At 37.6% G+C, this 16,794-nt stretch overlaps 2 protein-coding genes across 2 annotated transcripts; both read left to right on the top strand.

Annotated features, from left to right (window-relative positions):
- Positions 1-116: 116 nt before the first annotated feature.
- LOC128680234 (achelase-1-like) lies at positions 117-6,311 on the top strand. The gene is made up of 8 exons (XM_053763244.1): positions 117-231; positions 536-663; positions 1,205-1,290; positions 2,017-2,081; positions 2,979-3,178; positions 4,116-4,275; positions 5,233-5,384; positions 6,170-6,311. Exons 1-8 carry the CDS (start codon positions 183-185, stop codon positions 6,284-6,286), a joined length of 957 nt encoding a protein of 318 aa, XP_053619219.1. The 5' UTR covers positions 117-182; the 3' UTR covers positions 6,287-6,311.
- Positions 6,312-7,275: 964 nt separating this feature from the next.
- On the top strand, positions 7,276-15,791 carry LOC128680235 (trypsin CFT-1-like). The gene is made up of 8 exons (XM_053763245.1): positions 7,276-7,418; positions 9,888-10,015; positions 11,503-11,588; positions 12,246-12,310; positions 12,787-12,986; positions 14,842-15,001; positions 15,269-15,420; positions 15,673-15,791. Exons 1-8 carry the CDS (start codon positions 7,376-7,378, stop codon positions 15,775-15,777), a joined length of 939 nt encoding a protein of 312 aa, XP_053619220.1. The 5' UTR covers positions 7,276-7,375; the 3' UTR covers positions 15,778-15,791.
- Positions 15,792-16,794: the final 1,003 nt, after the last annotated feature.

Here is a 16,794-nt window from a genome sequence, read left to right as displayed (position 1 = left end):
GAAACAGTTATTGTAGACATAAACATTACGCTCCTTTTAAAGCAGTTTGGTAAAAATATAATAGATAACTTAGCACGTGCACTACGAATTGACAAATTCGTCAATAAAATGATTCGCCGATTATTTTTATTATCAACAGATGGTATATATCAGAGTTTGTTGACAATTTGAGTCATTAAGCGATGATCACCATGTGGAGTACTGTTGTTTTTATTGCTATCTTCGTTTGCTGTGAGTATCATTGTCGGAGACATGGATAGGACCTACTTATTAATTCCTTGATCATTGTTAAAGTTTCAATACGTAGTACGTACAGTCATTACCACTCTCTCTCTCTCTCTCTCTCTCTCTCTATCATTTGGAGACGTGACGCCGCGAATCCGAAGTATTTGTGATAGTATATTGGACATATTATTGCATAGAAAATATGTCCTCGTCACAAAAATTCTGCACGTACAAAAAATTTGTTAAATTATAATGAAATAAAATGTAAAGTGATTAAAAATTACGTTATAATGTCTGTATATGCTTCCAGCCCACGCAGACCCCATTGAAACAGAGCGGTACAACATAACGGTGCAGGACCCAGTGGTGGGGCCGGTAACCAACAGGATCATAGGGGGGAGCCAGACCACTATCCAGCAGTACCCTTTTCTTGTACAGGTAAGCTGAGTGAACATATGTATGTTACAACGTTAAAACAGTTTATCGGTTAGGATGGTTTTTCATAAAGAGCTTTGTATGCGTTTACGATGCACATTTCGATATCAAGACCTCTTGCAGTGAGTCGCAGTGAAACAATCACAGAGCGCATTGTGTCGTGACCACATCAACACCGCAATGTGATTGGTACTGAACGTACCGCCTCGTACCGAAATGTGAAATATTATCCCCTTTTTTAAGACTAAAATCAATCCTGAGATCGCAATGAACCGTTAGAATTTTTATTTAAATTTAATTAAACCGAATAATGCTTTAACAACCATTAAAATAATTTATCAGTTTGAATTTTCACGCGGCTCCGTGCTTCGGAATACATGATAAGTCGTTGGACCCGGCTGTATTTGCAGTCGTTAAAACCCGCCAATCTGCAATGCCCGCGTGGTGGGTCATGGCGCATACTCCCTATCACTATAAGGAAGGTCAGTGTCCCAGCAGTGGGGACGTTTAAATGGCTGTTGATGTTAATGATGATGATGTGCAGCTACGTGTCAACAACCAGCTTCAGTGTGGAGGCTCGCTGCTGACGCTGAGACACGTGCTCTCTGCGGCGCACTGCTTCTTCGACCAGTGAGTATCCCTGCTATTACGTATACCTGTATGTAATCTCTCTATTTCTATTTTATGTGTCTCCGGTTTTATTCGGGACTGTGAAGCCGCAATCAACGTAAAAAGCACGGAGTTATTGTGAAATAAAACTTAATTAATATCCGGCTGTGATATTACAGCCGGCAGATCACGAATTGAAGGAGAAAACTCCTCTCTCCTCCTGCGACGCACAATAGGAAAAGAGTTCAGTTGAGAGTGAGGGATAGAAATAAAACATCAAATTATAATCACCTCTCCGACAACTTAGTATGATCAAATTTAAGATTATAAAAGAATGTGACAAAAACGCGTTCTATTGCGAAAGTTTCATAAAAAAGACAAAGTCAAATTCAGAAATTAGACAATGCACAGGCACTGTATCGCGTAATTAAGTTGAATTTATTATTAGTTATAACCTTTTTTATTTGATCGTAGTTCTCAGAGCTTTCCGACCGCTGCGGCCGCGCTGTCATTACGATTTTTCGAATTTTAACTAAGACAAGAATTCGTTTTACTATCGGATTTTAAAATAATTAATCTTTAAGTACTATGGTAATGTAAATTTTATGAATAATTGATTTTAGAAATGACTCCTTCCTCAAGAAAATTGACGGATCGTAATGCTAGCGCGGCCGCAGCGGTAATAACATTCTGAAAACTAAAACTTTTCTTACCTAACTACTTTAACGTGCATTATTTATATTTAAGGCGCAACAACCCGCTCCGGCTGTCAGTGTTCAGAATCCGAGCTGGATCCACCAATCTTTCTTCAGGTATGCGTTGTCTTCTAGTCTATTGAAGGCAGTGCAATCACTGCCTTCTTGAGTGAGTAGTGCAATCATTGATTCTAAAACAATTAAATTTCAAATCCTACATATCTAACAAGAATTCGCCGAATAAGGCGAACTTGTCATACATTGCTGGTTTTTCCTTGCCAAAGCAAGTTACAAGTAAAAAGAAAATACAAACTGCACAATGTACGCATAGGGCATACGCACGCCTTACAAAATTTGTGTGCCGATACGTGGGGTTGAAGCAACTGACCGAATGGTGACCTAAGACAGGGAAAAAAAGTGTCGGAAAGCCAGCAGCGTGGCCAGATAACATTACTAAAGTCGCAGGTCGTACATGGGTTAGATTGGCACAGGTTAGAGAAGGTTGGCGCAAAAGAAGAGAGGTTTATGCTCAGCAGCGAGCAGAAACGGCCTGAGGTGATGATGACTGTTATTATTTAAAAAAACAGGTTTGCACTCCGGGAGAAGTGTAAACTTGAATATTAACGTTGATGACGCGAGTTTAATATTTTACACGCAATCATTTTTACACGCCATCGCAAAAAGTGCACAAAGAAGTTTTCACTTCAAAAATATTTTATATTTATTCAATAAATAATAATAAATAAATATATTGGGACAAATCACACAAATTGAGCTAGCCCCAAAGTTCAAGACTTGCGTGTTATGGGATACTAACTCAACGATACTATATGTTATAACAAATACATATATAGATAGATAAACATCCAAGACCTGGGCCAATCAGAAAAACATTTTCCATTATGACCCGACCTGGGATCGAACCCGGGACCCGGGATCTCGGTTCAGAGGGCAAGCACTTCACCACTGCGCCACCGAGGTCGTCAAATTTATATTTGGTCCGTGTTTTACTAGGCGGGACAACAGTACGAATCTCCCGCTACGTAGTTCACGAGCGCTACAACCCCATCACCTTTGACAACGACATCGCAGTGGTTGTGTTGTCGTCACGACTGCGACAGAGCGCCAGCGTCAATTTCGTCGCCATCCCGAGGCAGGGGTACGTCGTGTCTGACAATGCAACTGTGGTACATGCGGGATGGGGCCGAACTAATGTGAGTTATAGCAGTTTTATCATTTCTAGCTTCGACCAGGAAAAGAGCCTTTAAAAATTCTCAATTTTTTGTTATATCTAATAGAACCGTAATTCAGATATCCTTTTGGTTCAGATCAAAAGCATTCAAAGGTGTATTGATGGTGGTAGGAACCGGGAAATCTGTCAAAAGAGCATCGAGCAAAGCGGTCTCCGCTGCCCAGAAACATCTGTAATACCAGCGAGGAGCCTTCACGAAGTCGTTTATTCTTTTCTTAAAGTTGAAGGTTTAATAAATAAAATCTGGATTCGAGCGGGAAATAATCCCACGACCCTGCCTATGTGATTTGTCCCTAATTATACATACCATAGCATGATTTATCTCCTAAAAATAAATTATCACATTAATTATGCTATCTAATTATCTGTTTGCCTGTGCCTGAGTGCTTGTACGAGTATCTGTGGACGTTACTTCTAAGTAATGGATAAATGATTACAATGAGATAACGCTGATAACTGTAACAGCCAATCAAGGGATAACCAGCGGTAGATAACAGGCTGATTGTGAAACAAATATGGGAGAAAAATAATTTTTATTGGAAATTTCTCACCACATTCGATGGCTAATAATGACCCTGCACTGCTGGGCATAACAATTCTTATCCTTAGTCCCTAACTTATTATGTCGACACTAGTGTTAACAATAACACATTACGATAAGAAAGGAAGATTATAGTTTTCCTATTTTTCTTATAAAAGATCTTATAATTGACATACAGTAATAAGTCTTACGAGGTAGACAGAGTTCAAAGGTCGCGGATCTCGAAGGCTAAAAACCCTAGAACACAAAGTTTCTTGTGACACCCCTAGTGTTCCACCGAAGGCTGCGACGACGAAACGCTGGCGGACCACATGCCTATTTTTTTACCTGATAGTATAATAATAACATTATTCTTCAGGAGAACATACAGGTGCCGTCTGAAGTCCTCCGCCACGTAGCGGTGTACGTCGTCAACCACACGCTGTGCGCGACACGCTACCGCGAGATTCAGGTGCTGCAGGGCGTGCCGGCCACCATCACGCAGAACATGATCTGTGCTGGGGTCATCGATGTTGGCGGTACACAACTGTCTTTACTAGCGACCTGGTCCGCCTTCGCACGGGGACATTTATGGGCGTTTAAACGTTAAGCATAATACTGTTATTTAATGTAAACACAAAAATAGGTTAATTAATTTAGGCAACTATCGTTAACTGTTAACGCTTAAAATTAACTCATTAAAATCGTACAAAAATTAAAAACGTCGTAAAAATAACAGGTTAAAACCATCATCAATAAATTAAATTCTGCTACAAATATGTTACCAACTTTTTTTCCACGAAAATTGTATTATATTTAAAACTATTATTAACACACAAGATATTTTAATTTAACAACTTTTTTCAACGAAAAATAATAAGCTATTAGCAGAAAAGCAGTTAAGAAAAGCTAATTATTAAAAATAATTTAACGATGTCTGTTATTTTTTTAAGCAGTTTAGCGCACCTATAATTTATATATAAACCTTCAGAAACAAATTGTTTAAATAACAGTGAAAACTGCATCAAAATCCGTTACGTTTTTAAAAGATGAAAGCTTAGAAGCAGACGGAGGTACTTTGTTTTATACTATGCAGTACAGTCAGGAAATAACTTGACCCTGAGTAAGTTAGGTGACAGGTTTAAACGACCAAATTTGCAATGTTGAAGTTACATAACCGTGCTGTTGCCGTTGAGGAGTTCTTTTTTATAGAGACCTGATCAGCTCTTTTTAGCATATTAATGTTCCTCGTCAGATCTAAAGGATTGGATAACATCCAAGACCCAGGTCAATTTGAAAGTAGTTTCAAGCTTGTGAGAAATAACTATAAATTTAAAGATTGACGAGAAAAAGTGCCTGTGAAGGTCTAATTTCTGAATAAATGATTTGAATTTGAATTTGAAAAAGATCATTTTTTATCCGGAATTTCCGATGTAGTAGTCCGGCATGACCATTAGACCATACGGTGGTCGTCAAAATATGTTTTTTTCTTGAAGGTCGAGACGCGTGCCAGGGCGACAGCGGCGGGCCGCTGCTGTTCAACAACGAGCTGGTGGGCGTCATCTCCTGGGGCGCCGGCTGTGCGCAGGCGCGGTATCCCGGGGTCAACGCCCGCGTCTCCAGCTACACCAACTGGATCAACGCTACGGTATGCAACTGGTGAACTTCAGACCACAGTTGAAAATCTATTTATTTGGTTCGCTATGCATCGTGGGAGGCTAGGAAATATAGGGAATTCGTCAGTATAATGCGTTGGGAGCTAAATTAAGGGCTATTTATACAATGTCTTTCATACTTTGTGACAACCCTGACTGCATTGTTAAGGCTGTGGGCTGTTCCACCCTCAATAAGGCTGTCAAACAACTATATCAATATCACAAAACCGCCGTCTGAACACAGTTTAATTATTATAATAGGCGTAGAGGTGGTATTCCAGTGATTAAAATTGACTTCTATAAGTTTAGAATAAATTCTAACACCTGTGTTAGGAATCTCTTTCTGATCTTCCCATTTCGTTTGCATTCAAGGCTGTGACGCCACGAAACCCGGGTTCGGTGTAAAAACGTAATCGTTAAAATATTTAAGAAGATTTGTCTGTAATTTTAAAATCGTTGTGTATCTTATATTGTTATGTTACTGAGAAAAAAATATATAGAAATGTATATTTAAAAAATGGTATGATAATCACAAATACTGTTTAAATGAGTTTCTTTCGGCATTTCTTTCCGGCAGTAGTCGTTCTGAAGTGCAGTAGCTTTGGTAAACATTATTTAATTGAAAAAGTGCCTGTGAAGGCCTAATTTCTGAAGTAATGATTTGATTTTGTGCATAGACCTCTCTTTTTCTACGCTATCTTATGTTTTTCTCTATCCTGTGCTAATCTAATCCACGTACGAATTGCAACTTTAGTGAAGGACACATTTTCTATTTCAGGTAACGCGATACAATTCCGGCTCACGCTTGGACTACTTAAATAGTCTAACTTTGGCTACAATTGGAACCTTCCTAGTAGTTTCCAGCAATTATTTTATGTTAAAAGATGTTTTATGATACGAATAAATAATATTCTACCTAATTCTATCGACTATCTATTTCCTTACTAGAATTTATCATTGCGCCGATAATCTTCCTAGGGTTATAATGTATGTTTCTCCCCTAAATGCCTTACACATACTGGGTTTCATGAACCTTTTATATATTTACGCGTAGATATATTGGTAGCGGTGGTACAATTTTTCAATTTGTTTGTACTACTGTACATTTTTTATCCCGAAATTAATAAAATATATTTTTATTGATTTCGGGATAAAAAATTTCATAACAATCGGTCCAGTAGATTTTGCATGAAAAACTAATAAACATTCATCCTTACAAACTTTTGCATTTATAATTTATAATATGAGTAGGATTTTATGGGGTTTTACAGTAGTATAGAAGTAATAATTATCATGTAAGGTGACAATACTAATTCTGGACAACTATAAAACTCATCATGGGTGTGCAATTTTTACATTTCCAGTTGTACATTTCCGAAATGAACGAAATTAAAATAATAAAGGTCTGCGATTAATGAACATAATGCGTATATACCTATAATCTATTTATGTTTACGCAAGGAAGAAACAAGTATCGTGTTTCTTTATCAGATTGAAGATAATTTTTTGTAACTTTTTTATTTTGTGGATAACTCTACTATGGATAATTACTATAGAATAGAAACATAACACCAATTATCATATTATATTATTATACACAGTAGTTTGAATTATAAAACATATTCTTACTAGCGGTTCCCTAGCAAGTAATAGCTTTTTTCGCAATAAGAAATAGAGAAATCGCTTTATTAATTTTTCTGTCCGTTTATTTATAAGGACAATAGAGTTCATTCGTCATACACACGCAGCCATTTACGCTAATAGAAAATATAATTAACACATACCAAAAATGTACAATATATTTGTGATTCATAGAAAAAAGGATCTTCGATGATTAATTATTGGTATTTTCGAGGTATGCCGATAGTCCCTTATGTATTCTCACAAAGATCTTTCGGCAATCGCCGATGCCCTATCAATATATATCTGATAAGGTCTCGGTTATCACGCCGTGCCATCACGCACACCAGTAGCGGCAGACACCATGTGGAGGACGACTGTGTTCGTGTTGATTATCATCGTTTGCTGTAAGTTAATATTTTTAAAATTTTCATTCAAAGCTATATTTATATTATCTTTAAGGTTACCTAAAAACGATCACGAAAAATATGATCAAAGAGAAGCGATCGTTTACTGAAGATTACAATAGACACAAGACTGGCCACCACTGGTAGGAAAAGTCGAAAAGGAAAGCCACGAAGGGCATTAATGGTTCAGTTGAAGGAGAAGGCAAGAGTCGCTAAATATAGGGAGGAAAATCGATGGTAGAGGATATAGAGGCTGCTCCACCGACAAGAACAACGTTCTTCAATGCTTGGATGATTATATTAAGAGGCAGTTCGTAAGTTACATTAATTAATGATGCGCTTAGAAGACACATACTCCATTGGTTTTAGCAAAAAGTATATTTACTGAAAAAAGCATTGATTATACGGGGAGTATCATTGGTTGTACGGGGAGAGGAAGGCCTGAAATAAAATGAGATGGATTGCGTCAGGCAAGATATGAACATGTCAGGAGTGGAGACATTTTGCGCCAACAGCTGATGATCAATGGGAGAAGGTAAACTAAGGAAAACAACGCATGAATCCATAGCAAAGAAGGTCTGCCAGCTGCCTTCTTTAACTTATATTTAACACTACTTAGTAAATTACAACTTACAAGATATTATTTTTATAATTTCGGAATACTCATTGTAGATAAGTACTTTGTTCTTTCATTAGGTACTTTCCCTTACACTCACTCATACAAGTGCCACATATAGTACATAACTATGAATATGAAGCGGTGGTGTAATGGTTAAGACGCCCGCCTGTGGATCAAAAGGTCCCAGGTTCGAATCCTACTCGTGCCACATGAGTTTGTATACCAATCTGACTCATGTATAGTAGTTTTCATTGGCCACCGTTTGCTTCCGGTGAAGGAAAACATCGTGAGGAAACCTGCACACTGGTTGACCATTAACTTATGTGTGAAATGGAGAAGGCAATGGCAAACCACTCCATTACTAATGCCAATAAAGTTGTTACGTATGTTTAATTCCACGTAATGACCACGACCCTCAGCCATGAGGAATACGACTATGAAGAATCTATACTTCCATATTATCATCCACACTGTTGTCACGCTTTTAAGGCTAAACAGCTAGGCCGATCTAGATGAAATTTGGGACAGATATAGTGAATGATTCGAGATTAAACATAGGGTTCCGCGGGCGGAACTGCGGTCAACATCAATACCTATAATATAATGTCATTACCAGTAACTGAGAAAAGTGAGAGTGTATAGCAGTGAATGTTGTTGAAGTATTGCCTTATAAGTAGGTTATCAAGAAGCGATGGTCCCAATTTCGTATCGTTCACCTGGCAAAAAGTATTGAATCGAATTTATTTAGAGCACAAAACATATTTACATTTCACGAAATTTTATGCAACCAAACATTTTTTTTAATTTTAACGTCCACGCCAGATTTAGATATAACTAAAAAATAAATACATATACATATGTTAAGCCCATGTCTATTGGTGTTGTTGTTTGTAGCATATCCGCATTTTTTATCGAAACATTTTATTGACACTATATTTTAATGACGACTGATTAGACATTTCGGTGTATCTAGGTACATATGAATCATACGGTAATTAGGTGTACCTAATTATTATTTAAAATATAAAACACTTAACAGATATCGTACACGATATCTAATAAGTGTTTTATATTTTACATAGAACAATGAGTATATGTCGTGACTAATGTATAACCGTGACTAGGCTAATGTTTTGGGCATGTACTGAGATGGGAAGAGATTCACTCAGATAACAAAAAAGTGGATGAAGGGAGTGGAAGACTGACATAATAGAAAAGAGTAGTAAAGTAGAAAATAGACAGTTGTGGAAAGAACAGAAAATGTATGGATTTACATACATTATGCAGCGACCCCTATCTATAACATGGGATTTGGGAAAGGACAAAAGAAAAGTATTGATTACAAAAATACTTAAAATTAAGTTTTAATGTCTAAGTAATTACTTAAAATTAAGTTTTAATGTCTAAAGTCTACAGTGAGAAGAGAGAGAGACAGGAGTACAGACAGAGACAGAAGAATTTTAAATGCAGCATTTTCGGACGATTTCTAAATAGGTACCTAAGTACTACTTAATCTAAAAGTATACTATAAAGTAATAAAAAACTGTGGTACTTACTTTTTTAGTTTTAGCTATAAACTGAAAGGAATTGATAGAAACATGATGGCTCTAGTGATCCGAAAGCGCTTATAAATGTTAGATAAAGATAAAAGATGAAGGAAGAAGGACAAAATTAGGATTCCACTATAAAAATTTCAGTCCAGAGTATGATTAATTAACGATTAATTTTTTAGACAACCCATTTTCAATGTGTTTATTGACATATTTTAAATGGCTATAAAATACTTTTCATCCACATTTCGGGGAAGGCCGTTTTACAGCGGGATTTAAGACTATTTTTTGTGTTTCCAGCTTATGCAGACCCGATAGACCGGCAGCGGCTCAACATAACTGTGCAGAGCCCCCCGCTGCGCCCGGCCACCAACAGGATCATCGGCGGCACCGAAACCACCATCGAGCAGTACCCTTTTGTTATTCAGGTAAATAATAGTAGTTCACCGCGAACTTAAACTTCGCGAACATAATACATTTTTACAAAATTGTGAGTATTTCAAAATTGATTAAAATGATTTTGTTGCCCCACGAATTTAAAAATTCTATCGACAGATCCTACATACCTTTTACAACAATTAAAATTTTTAAAACGTTGACAACCTCGGTGGCGCAGTGGTAAGGTTCTAGCCACTGAACCGACAGATCCCGGGTTCGAACCCCGGTCGGGTCATGATGGAAAATGTATTTTTTTTATTGGCCCGGGTTTTGGATGTTTATCTATATATGTATTTATTATAAAATATAGTAACGTTGAGTTAGTATCCCATAATACAAGTCTCGAACTTACTTTGGGGCTAGATCAATCTGTGTGATTTGTCCCAATATATTTATTTTATTTATTTATTTTAAATGTCATTAAAATCAGACCAACGATTTGAAAGTTAAGTTACAAAGATACAAAAAATGTATTTTTGCTTAAGTTGACTTGTACACCTCGCTCGGTCAATTAATTGCTTTTTAGTGTCTGAATTGAACTATATCTATTGTAGAAGAAACATGTGTACTGTTAGCGCTATCTATCAGGTTAAGTGGCAGATATCGCGGCGCTTTGTGTCCTTATCGACAACAATAAATAAAACACCAATATCTCTTTTTTATTCGCGTCAGAAACTCAATGCAGGATTTGGGTAAAAGTTGAAATAAAAGCTGGCCAGGTAGCGCCAATCTAACTGAATATACTTGATACTAAATAAAAAGTTTCAAAATTAGCTAAATAAAGGCCGGTACTTACGGGGCATGGCAAGCAAAATCATTAAGATAACTGACATCGCATCGGTCACGGACAAGATGGAGAATTATCTGAACTGCAATATATATGAACGCCTATCTAGCTCACCTGGGTAGACTGATCCTGCGGCATCTTCAAGTAGCCAAACTCACCACCAGATGGCAGCTCCATGGCGCTGGAGTGAAGGGATTCTTAAGAACTGCTGTGCAATAATAACTCATCCATACTAATCCATAAACTACAACAAATAAAAAAACTTTTAACATTAATTTCGCTAAAACTTTTGAACGGCTGAGCCAATTTCACAACCGAACCAATTTCTTGAACAAATTTCTCTCTAATAAAAAAACATCCACATCGGTTCACCCGTTGATGAGCTACGGTGCCACGTACACAGACATACAGACAGACACACTTAGCGGTCAAACTTATAACATTTTTGCTTCGGAGGTTAAACATTTGTATTGTTTTGTTTGTAATAAACTCAAAAACTACTAAAGTACCAATTTGATTAAATTTGGCACACAGAGAGACAAAACCATCAGGAGTAACATAAGCTACTATTTTATGGTTTAACCCGAGCGAAGCCGGGACTGGCCGCTAGTGTTAGATAGGTATACGTTAAAATGCATGAAAACACAGCACACAGCCCTCAGATATTAAAATGTTGTGTATATCTCACAGCTACGTGTGAACAACCAGCTTCAGTGTGGAGGCTCGCTGCTGACCATGCGGCATGTGCTCACTGCGGCACACTGCTTCTACGATCAGTGAGTACATTAATTAATTATATTAATAATTAAATATATAGTGGCAAATCACACAGATTGAGTTAGCCCCAAAGTAAGTTTGAAACTAACTCAACGATACTATATTCTATAACATATACAATTATAACCTTCCATAAATATATGTACATAAACTTCCAAGAACCTGCAGGCCTACCATCAACTTTTACAGAACGATTCGAATGCAACTCAGCTCAATTTAGGAACCTAAAATGAATCGCATTCATACTAAAAATTAAGTCGATGGTACGAATTTGCGATGCAGTTCAGTTTAGGTCGTAAAGTGGGTCGCGTTAAGAGATGATGGACCAGGGGGCTGGTCAATCTGAAAAATATCATTTTCCATGTTTCGTTGCATGATGTTTAATAGGATAATAAAAAGCTAAAAGAGTATAATTATTTATAGTTTTACATTCTTTTTTAGGTCGTAGATTTTATTATACTTCTAACAAAAGTTTTGGCCCAAAGTCTCTAATGCAAAGACTATTTTTTGCCGAAAAAATTGTAAATTTTAGGGGCAGCGCCAAGAAAAAACGGGCGTGATCCACCCGGCTGAACTTAACAGGTGGACCACGACCGATGCCCTACCATGCAACGGTTTGTTTAGGCGCTGCCGAAGTCTTTTTATTTATTTTTCAGACTGAACAATATTATCCCGCCTTCAGTTCTCAGCATCCGCGCGGGATCCTCGAGACTTTCATCTGGTAAAAAAACTGAATAATATGATTTTTAACAGACTCCATAACATTATCCAATAGATTCCTTTGGAGAAAAGGTCGCGGTGAAATTTGTTGCGCCACTTCTTCTTCACCTGCACTTTGGAAGTCGGCAGTAGAAAAAATATATACGAAAATCGCTTTTAGTAGTCGATATAGGCGTATAGTTTTGTTTTATAAATTGAAATTCTTATTACAAGCTTTTGTTTACACCTGTCCCGATGTTTGCTTGTCTGTAATCAAATCTTGCAAGCTAAATTTCACCTACTTTCATTTGTCCTAAAGAGTTAAAATTTCCCACATTGCTTTAGTTTCTATGACAATGCATTATTGTAAGCATGACAAGTCCACCCTGGATCGAGGGTACTATTCAACCATTCACAGCACAGGCGTGGTTTATTAGTCACAAGACAAAAATTACTTTTTTGCATTTGTTTTTAAAGTTTATCTTTTCCTTAATAAAGGTGGAAGCATCGTCCGTGTTTCCATGTACGTGGTCCATGAGGCGTACAACCACTTGACCTTAGACAACGACATCGCAGTGGTGGTTCTAGCGTCCACCCTCCGAAATAGCACCAGTATCAACTCTTTGGGGATCCCTAACTTGGGCTTCGTGGTTCCGGACAACTCGACCGTGGTGCATGCGGGGTGGGGACGCACTGATGTAAGTAAACATTTCTATATTACGCGTAGACAGTGAAAACTCTGACGACTGAAGACTTGTTACGCTCATACAAGAATGACAAATGCGTATTAGAAATACAAAAGAAGAAACGGGACCGTGTGAATTTTGTATGAGATGGCCTGGGATGTTGTCCGGAAAACTTCTATCTCACTTGGGCACGCTAACCTGCCGTCTTTGTGATTTTACACATGTTATCGACCACGGTTGCGACGAAACAAAATTCTTCCTTGCTTGTTTAACTCACGTAACTAAGCTATGTTACGTAGAAAGATGATCATGGCCGGTGCGTAGTGTCTGCGACAAAAATAATGGTCTAAGAGTGAGGCTCTTGTCAGTAGAGTTCCTTCCATTGTTCTCTTTCCAAAGCCAAAACTTCTTGAAACAAACCCACACGACACCCACTTTTTTTTTTATTTTCCTGATGTATGTAACTATCTCTTGGTCTTCCTGGACCTTCTTCCTTCCACCTTTCCTTCTATAATATATCTGAAGAAGGCATCGTGTCGGTTCAAGTGTCCTAACTGCTTCCCTGAATGGTCTCAAAATTTTCGAATCACTACGCTTCCGCTGGGAGCACACATGCGGCATGACGTGTGGCATTCAAAGTTTTTTTTTTATTGAATTGTTAGATGTTTGACAACCATAATTTTGTTGGTTATATTTTTGGTTGGCAACAAAACCTTGGTGTGCTTTGGTGGAAGTCACACGCTTTAACTAAACCATGGTGGCAAAGTTTTCTTTAAAAAAGTATTTTTTTGTGTAGGTATTACATGTTGGTCTAATGACGTAATCTTATAAACATTTCTTGGTAATTAATCAATATGTTACTTACAAAATATATAATAATGTAGGTACATAAGAAAGATAAAAAGTCACAGAAAACACCGACAACGGGGACAAAGCCAATCAAGAGATATTCATTGCAGCTGATTGTGAAATAAATACTTTTGGGAAATTTGTTCCTATATCTTTATTACTGCATTATTTGGCAACATTATCCTACTAATATTATAAATGCGAAAGTTTGTGTATGTTTGTTACTCTTTCACGCAAAATCTACTGGATGGATTGTTATGAAATTTGGTGCACGAGTTAGAATATAATGAAAATAAAATCATTTCTTCAGAAATTAGGCCTTCACAGGCACTTTTTCACGTATACTATACTACATATTCTAAATTAAATTATGTTTACCAAAGCTACAAACTACTAGCATTTCGGAACGACCACTGCTGAGAAAAAATGCCGAAACTCATTCAAACAGTGTTGGTCCCTATTATTTACCATTTTTTAAATATAAATGTACTTATGTATAATTTTTTATCAGTAATATATTACTGATAAAAAATTATACATAAATTAATAAATTATACATAAACAATGTAAGTACACAATAAAGTACATGGTCAAAAGGTACTGAAAGGACTTTTCATCCCGAAATTCCCACTGGAGCGAAGCCCCGGGGCGCAGCTAATTTTCAATACCTATGTGATTTCACTACGAGGTCAAATTCGATACATTTTTTCCAAATGTCAAAAACATTAAGACAGTAGGTATATCTGAGGTGGCTGAGGGTTCAAGGATTTTCTAACAATTAACGTAATTAACAAATTTGAACTGGCATTTCGTAATGCCTCCTCAGAACTCTCTCACGAATACTTATTAGTCTTGCTTAGCGCCTTCAAATTCCAATCGGTCCAGTAAATTTTGTGTCGAAAATACTAAGAGCGAATACATGTGGCACACATTTGTACATATTTTCTTATTTATGTTGTGAACGTAAGAAATACCGTTTTAGTTTAATTCACTCAAAAACCTTCCGAATCGTTTCCAGATGAACGTCCATACGCCGTCTGAAGTCCTCCGCCACGTAGCGGTGTACGTCGTCAACCACACGCTGTGCGCGACACGCTACCGCGAGATTCAGGTGCTGCAGGGCGTGCCGGCCACCATCACGCAGAACATGATCTGTGCTGGGGTCATCGATGTTGGCGGTGAGTTGTCTCGCAGGTCATGTAACCAGGTGTTCAATTTGATGGGATCTTCCACGAAACAAGGACAAGAAGATGCGTTATTGCCATTTATCTAACAAAAGGTATGAAACGATACGCGGGACTGAGGCAAACGAGTGGGGTAAACGTGTTTGCCATGTCTCCGCCCCTTTCGGAATCGGAAACGTAATAAGCTCCACGCACTCTCTGCCCAAGTTAAAAAGTTGACATCTTTGAATGTACACCAATCTCGGCTCTACCGTTCTTTAGGTCGTGACGCGTGCCAGGGCGACAGCGGCGGCCCGCTGCTGTTCAACAATGTGCTGGTGGGCGTCATCTCCTGGGGCGCCGGCTGTGCGCAGGCGCGGTATCCCGGGGTCAACGCCCGCGTCTCCAGCTACACCAATTGGATCAACGCTACGGTAACCAACCTATTTGAATTGCTGAGACTTGTGAGTGCGAGCCAGAGATGTAGAAACAAAACAAATAGATGAAATAAAGATTTCAGGGATTTCTTCAAAAAGGGTGTTAAAAGATTAATTCAGGGCTGGCCACATGAGTTACGGACCCAGTCGGCAGCAGACTTAGTTTTAAGTAATTTTTTGACGTCATTAAGTTTTGTATATCATCATAAGTTGGAATGATTCTTGAAGACGATTTTTTTTCTATTTCAGATAACGCATTACAACGTCGGTTCGCGCTTGCACCACTTCAGCAGCCTGTCGTTGGTGGCCCTCGTCTCCCTCGTAGTGATCTTTAGCAAACATGATATTTTGTAGATATTACTAGTTTATTCGAGTGTTTAGTTTACTCCAACTTTTGGTTGTGAGAGAGCTCTCGGCGATTGCAAAATCTCTTTGCAGGGTATTTTTATATTTGTACATTACATATATACATTTTTAGCTCAATTTTCGTCGGGTTTGTACAACATAACTTGATGCTTTCGCAAAACGTAATGAAGTGCCGCCACTTGAAAGGCGAAAATACACTTGTCTGCTGGTATGCAAGTAGGAACTACCTACATTTGCAAGATAAACTTGCAATAGATTCCTCCCCGCAACCCTGCCTCATATAGTACTTGTCATATACTTGCCCACCTGTTAGTGTAAACATAGTGGGCATACAAGTGTGTAAGCTATTGGCAATGTGTATGTCCACCTTAATACAATTTAGACAAAATCATACGAAATATATAATAAAAATAAACGTGTGAAATGTCATCGCTACTCAAAATTGCACTAAGTCAAAATGTTATATTTTATATGTTAATATTACGATTTTTTTCTAAATCCCAATTATTTTATTTGAATAACATTTTCACACTAGTTCGTAAATAGGCAGCACCAGTTTATTATTAGAAGTAAAACACATTGTTAGATTAAAGTGTGTTAAAAACACGCGGGCATAGGTCATTATATTGTTACAAGATAGTCATTCGTTTTAATAATTTATCATTAATCAGGTATTCAACAGTTGAACATGTTCGGATACACACAACTCTACAAGGTAGTAATTATTAATGTCAGTCGTGGGCCTTACATTAGCTCGTCCAATTATCTTTAACACGTTGACAGCTCATAATATTGTTAGCTGTCAACGTGTTAATAAGGAAATGGGTAAAAGGGGCCTTTTACCCATTTCCATTTGACTATTTATTGATTTTATATCATTATAGTTTTTATTCATTCATTCCTTCCTTGTTGTTGGCTCTTAACCTGCTGACGGTGTAGTAAAACACTCCAAGATAAACGCTGATTTATTCCACGCTCACCAAGACTCACGTTGAAAAAATATAA

Source organism: Plodia interpunctella, chromosome 23 (assembly GCF_027563975.2).
Source record: "Plodia interpunctella isolate USDA-ARS_2022_Savannah chromosome 23, ilPloInte3.2, whole genome shotgun sequence".
Taxonomy (NCBI): Eukaryota; Metazoa; Arthropoda; class Insecta; order Lepidoptera; family Pyralidae; genus Plodia; species Plodia interpunctella.
This window is presented reverse-complemented; position numbering and strand designations above follow the sequence as displayed.

Coding starts and splice junctions, on each gene's coding strand:
- LOC128680234 (XM_053763244.1), top strand. CDS start 183: ATGATCACCATGTGGAGTACTGTTGTTTTTATTGCTATCTTCGTTTGC. Junction 2,082..2,978: donor ATCCACCAATCTTTCTTCAG/GTATGCGTTGTC, acceptor GTGTTTTACTAG/GCGGGACAACAGTACGAATC. Junction 4,276..5,232: donor TGGGGTCATCGATGTTGGCG/GTACACAACTGT, acceptor TTTTTCTTGAAG/GTCGAGACGCGTGCCAGGGC.
- LOC128680235 (XM_053763245.1), top strand. CDS start 7,376: ATGTGGAGGACGACTGTGTTCGTGTTGATTATCATCGTTTGCT. Junction 10,016..11,502: donor AGTACCCTTTTGTTATTCAG/GTAAATAATAGT, acceptor TATATCTCACAG/CTACGTGTGAACAACCAGCT. Junction 15,421..15,672: donor CCAATTGGATCAACGCTACG/GTAACCAACCTA, acceptor TTTCTATTTCAG/ATAACGCATTACAACGTCGG.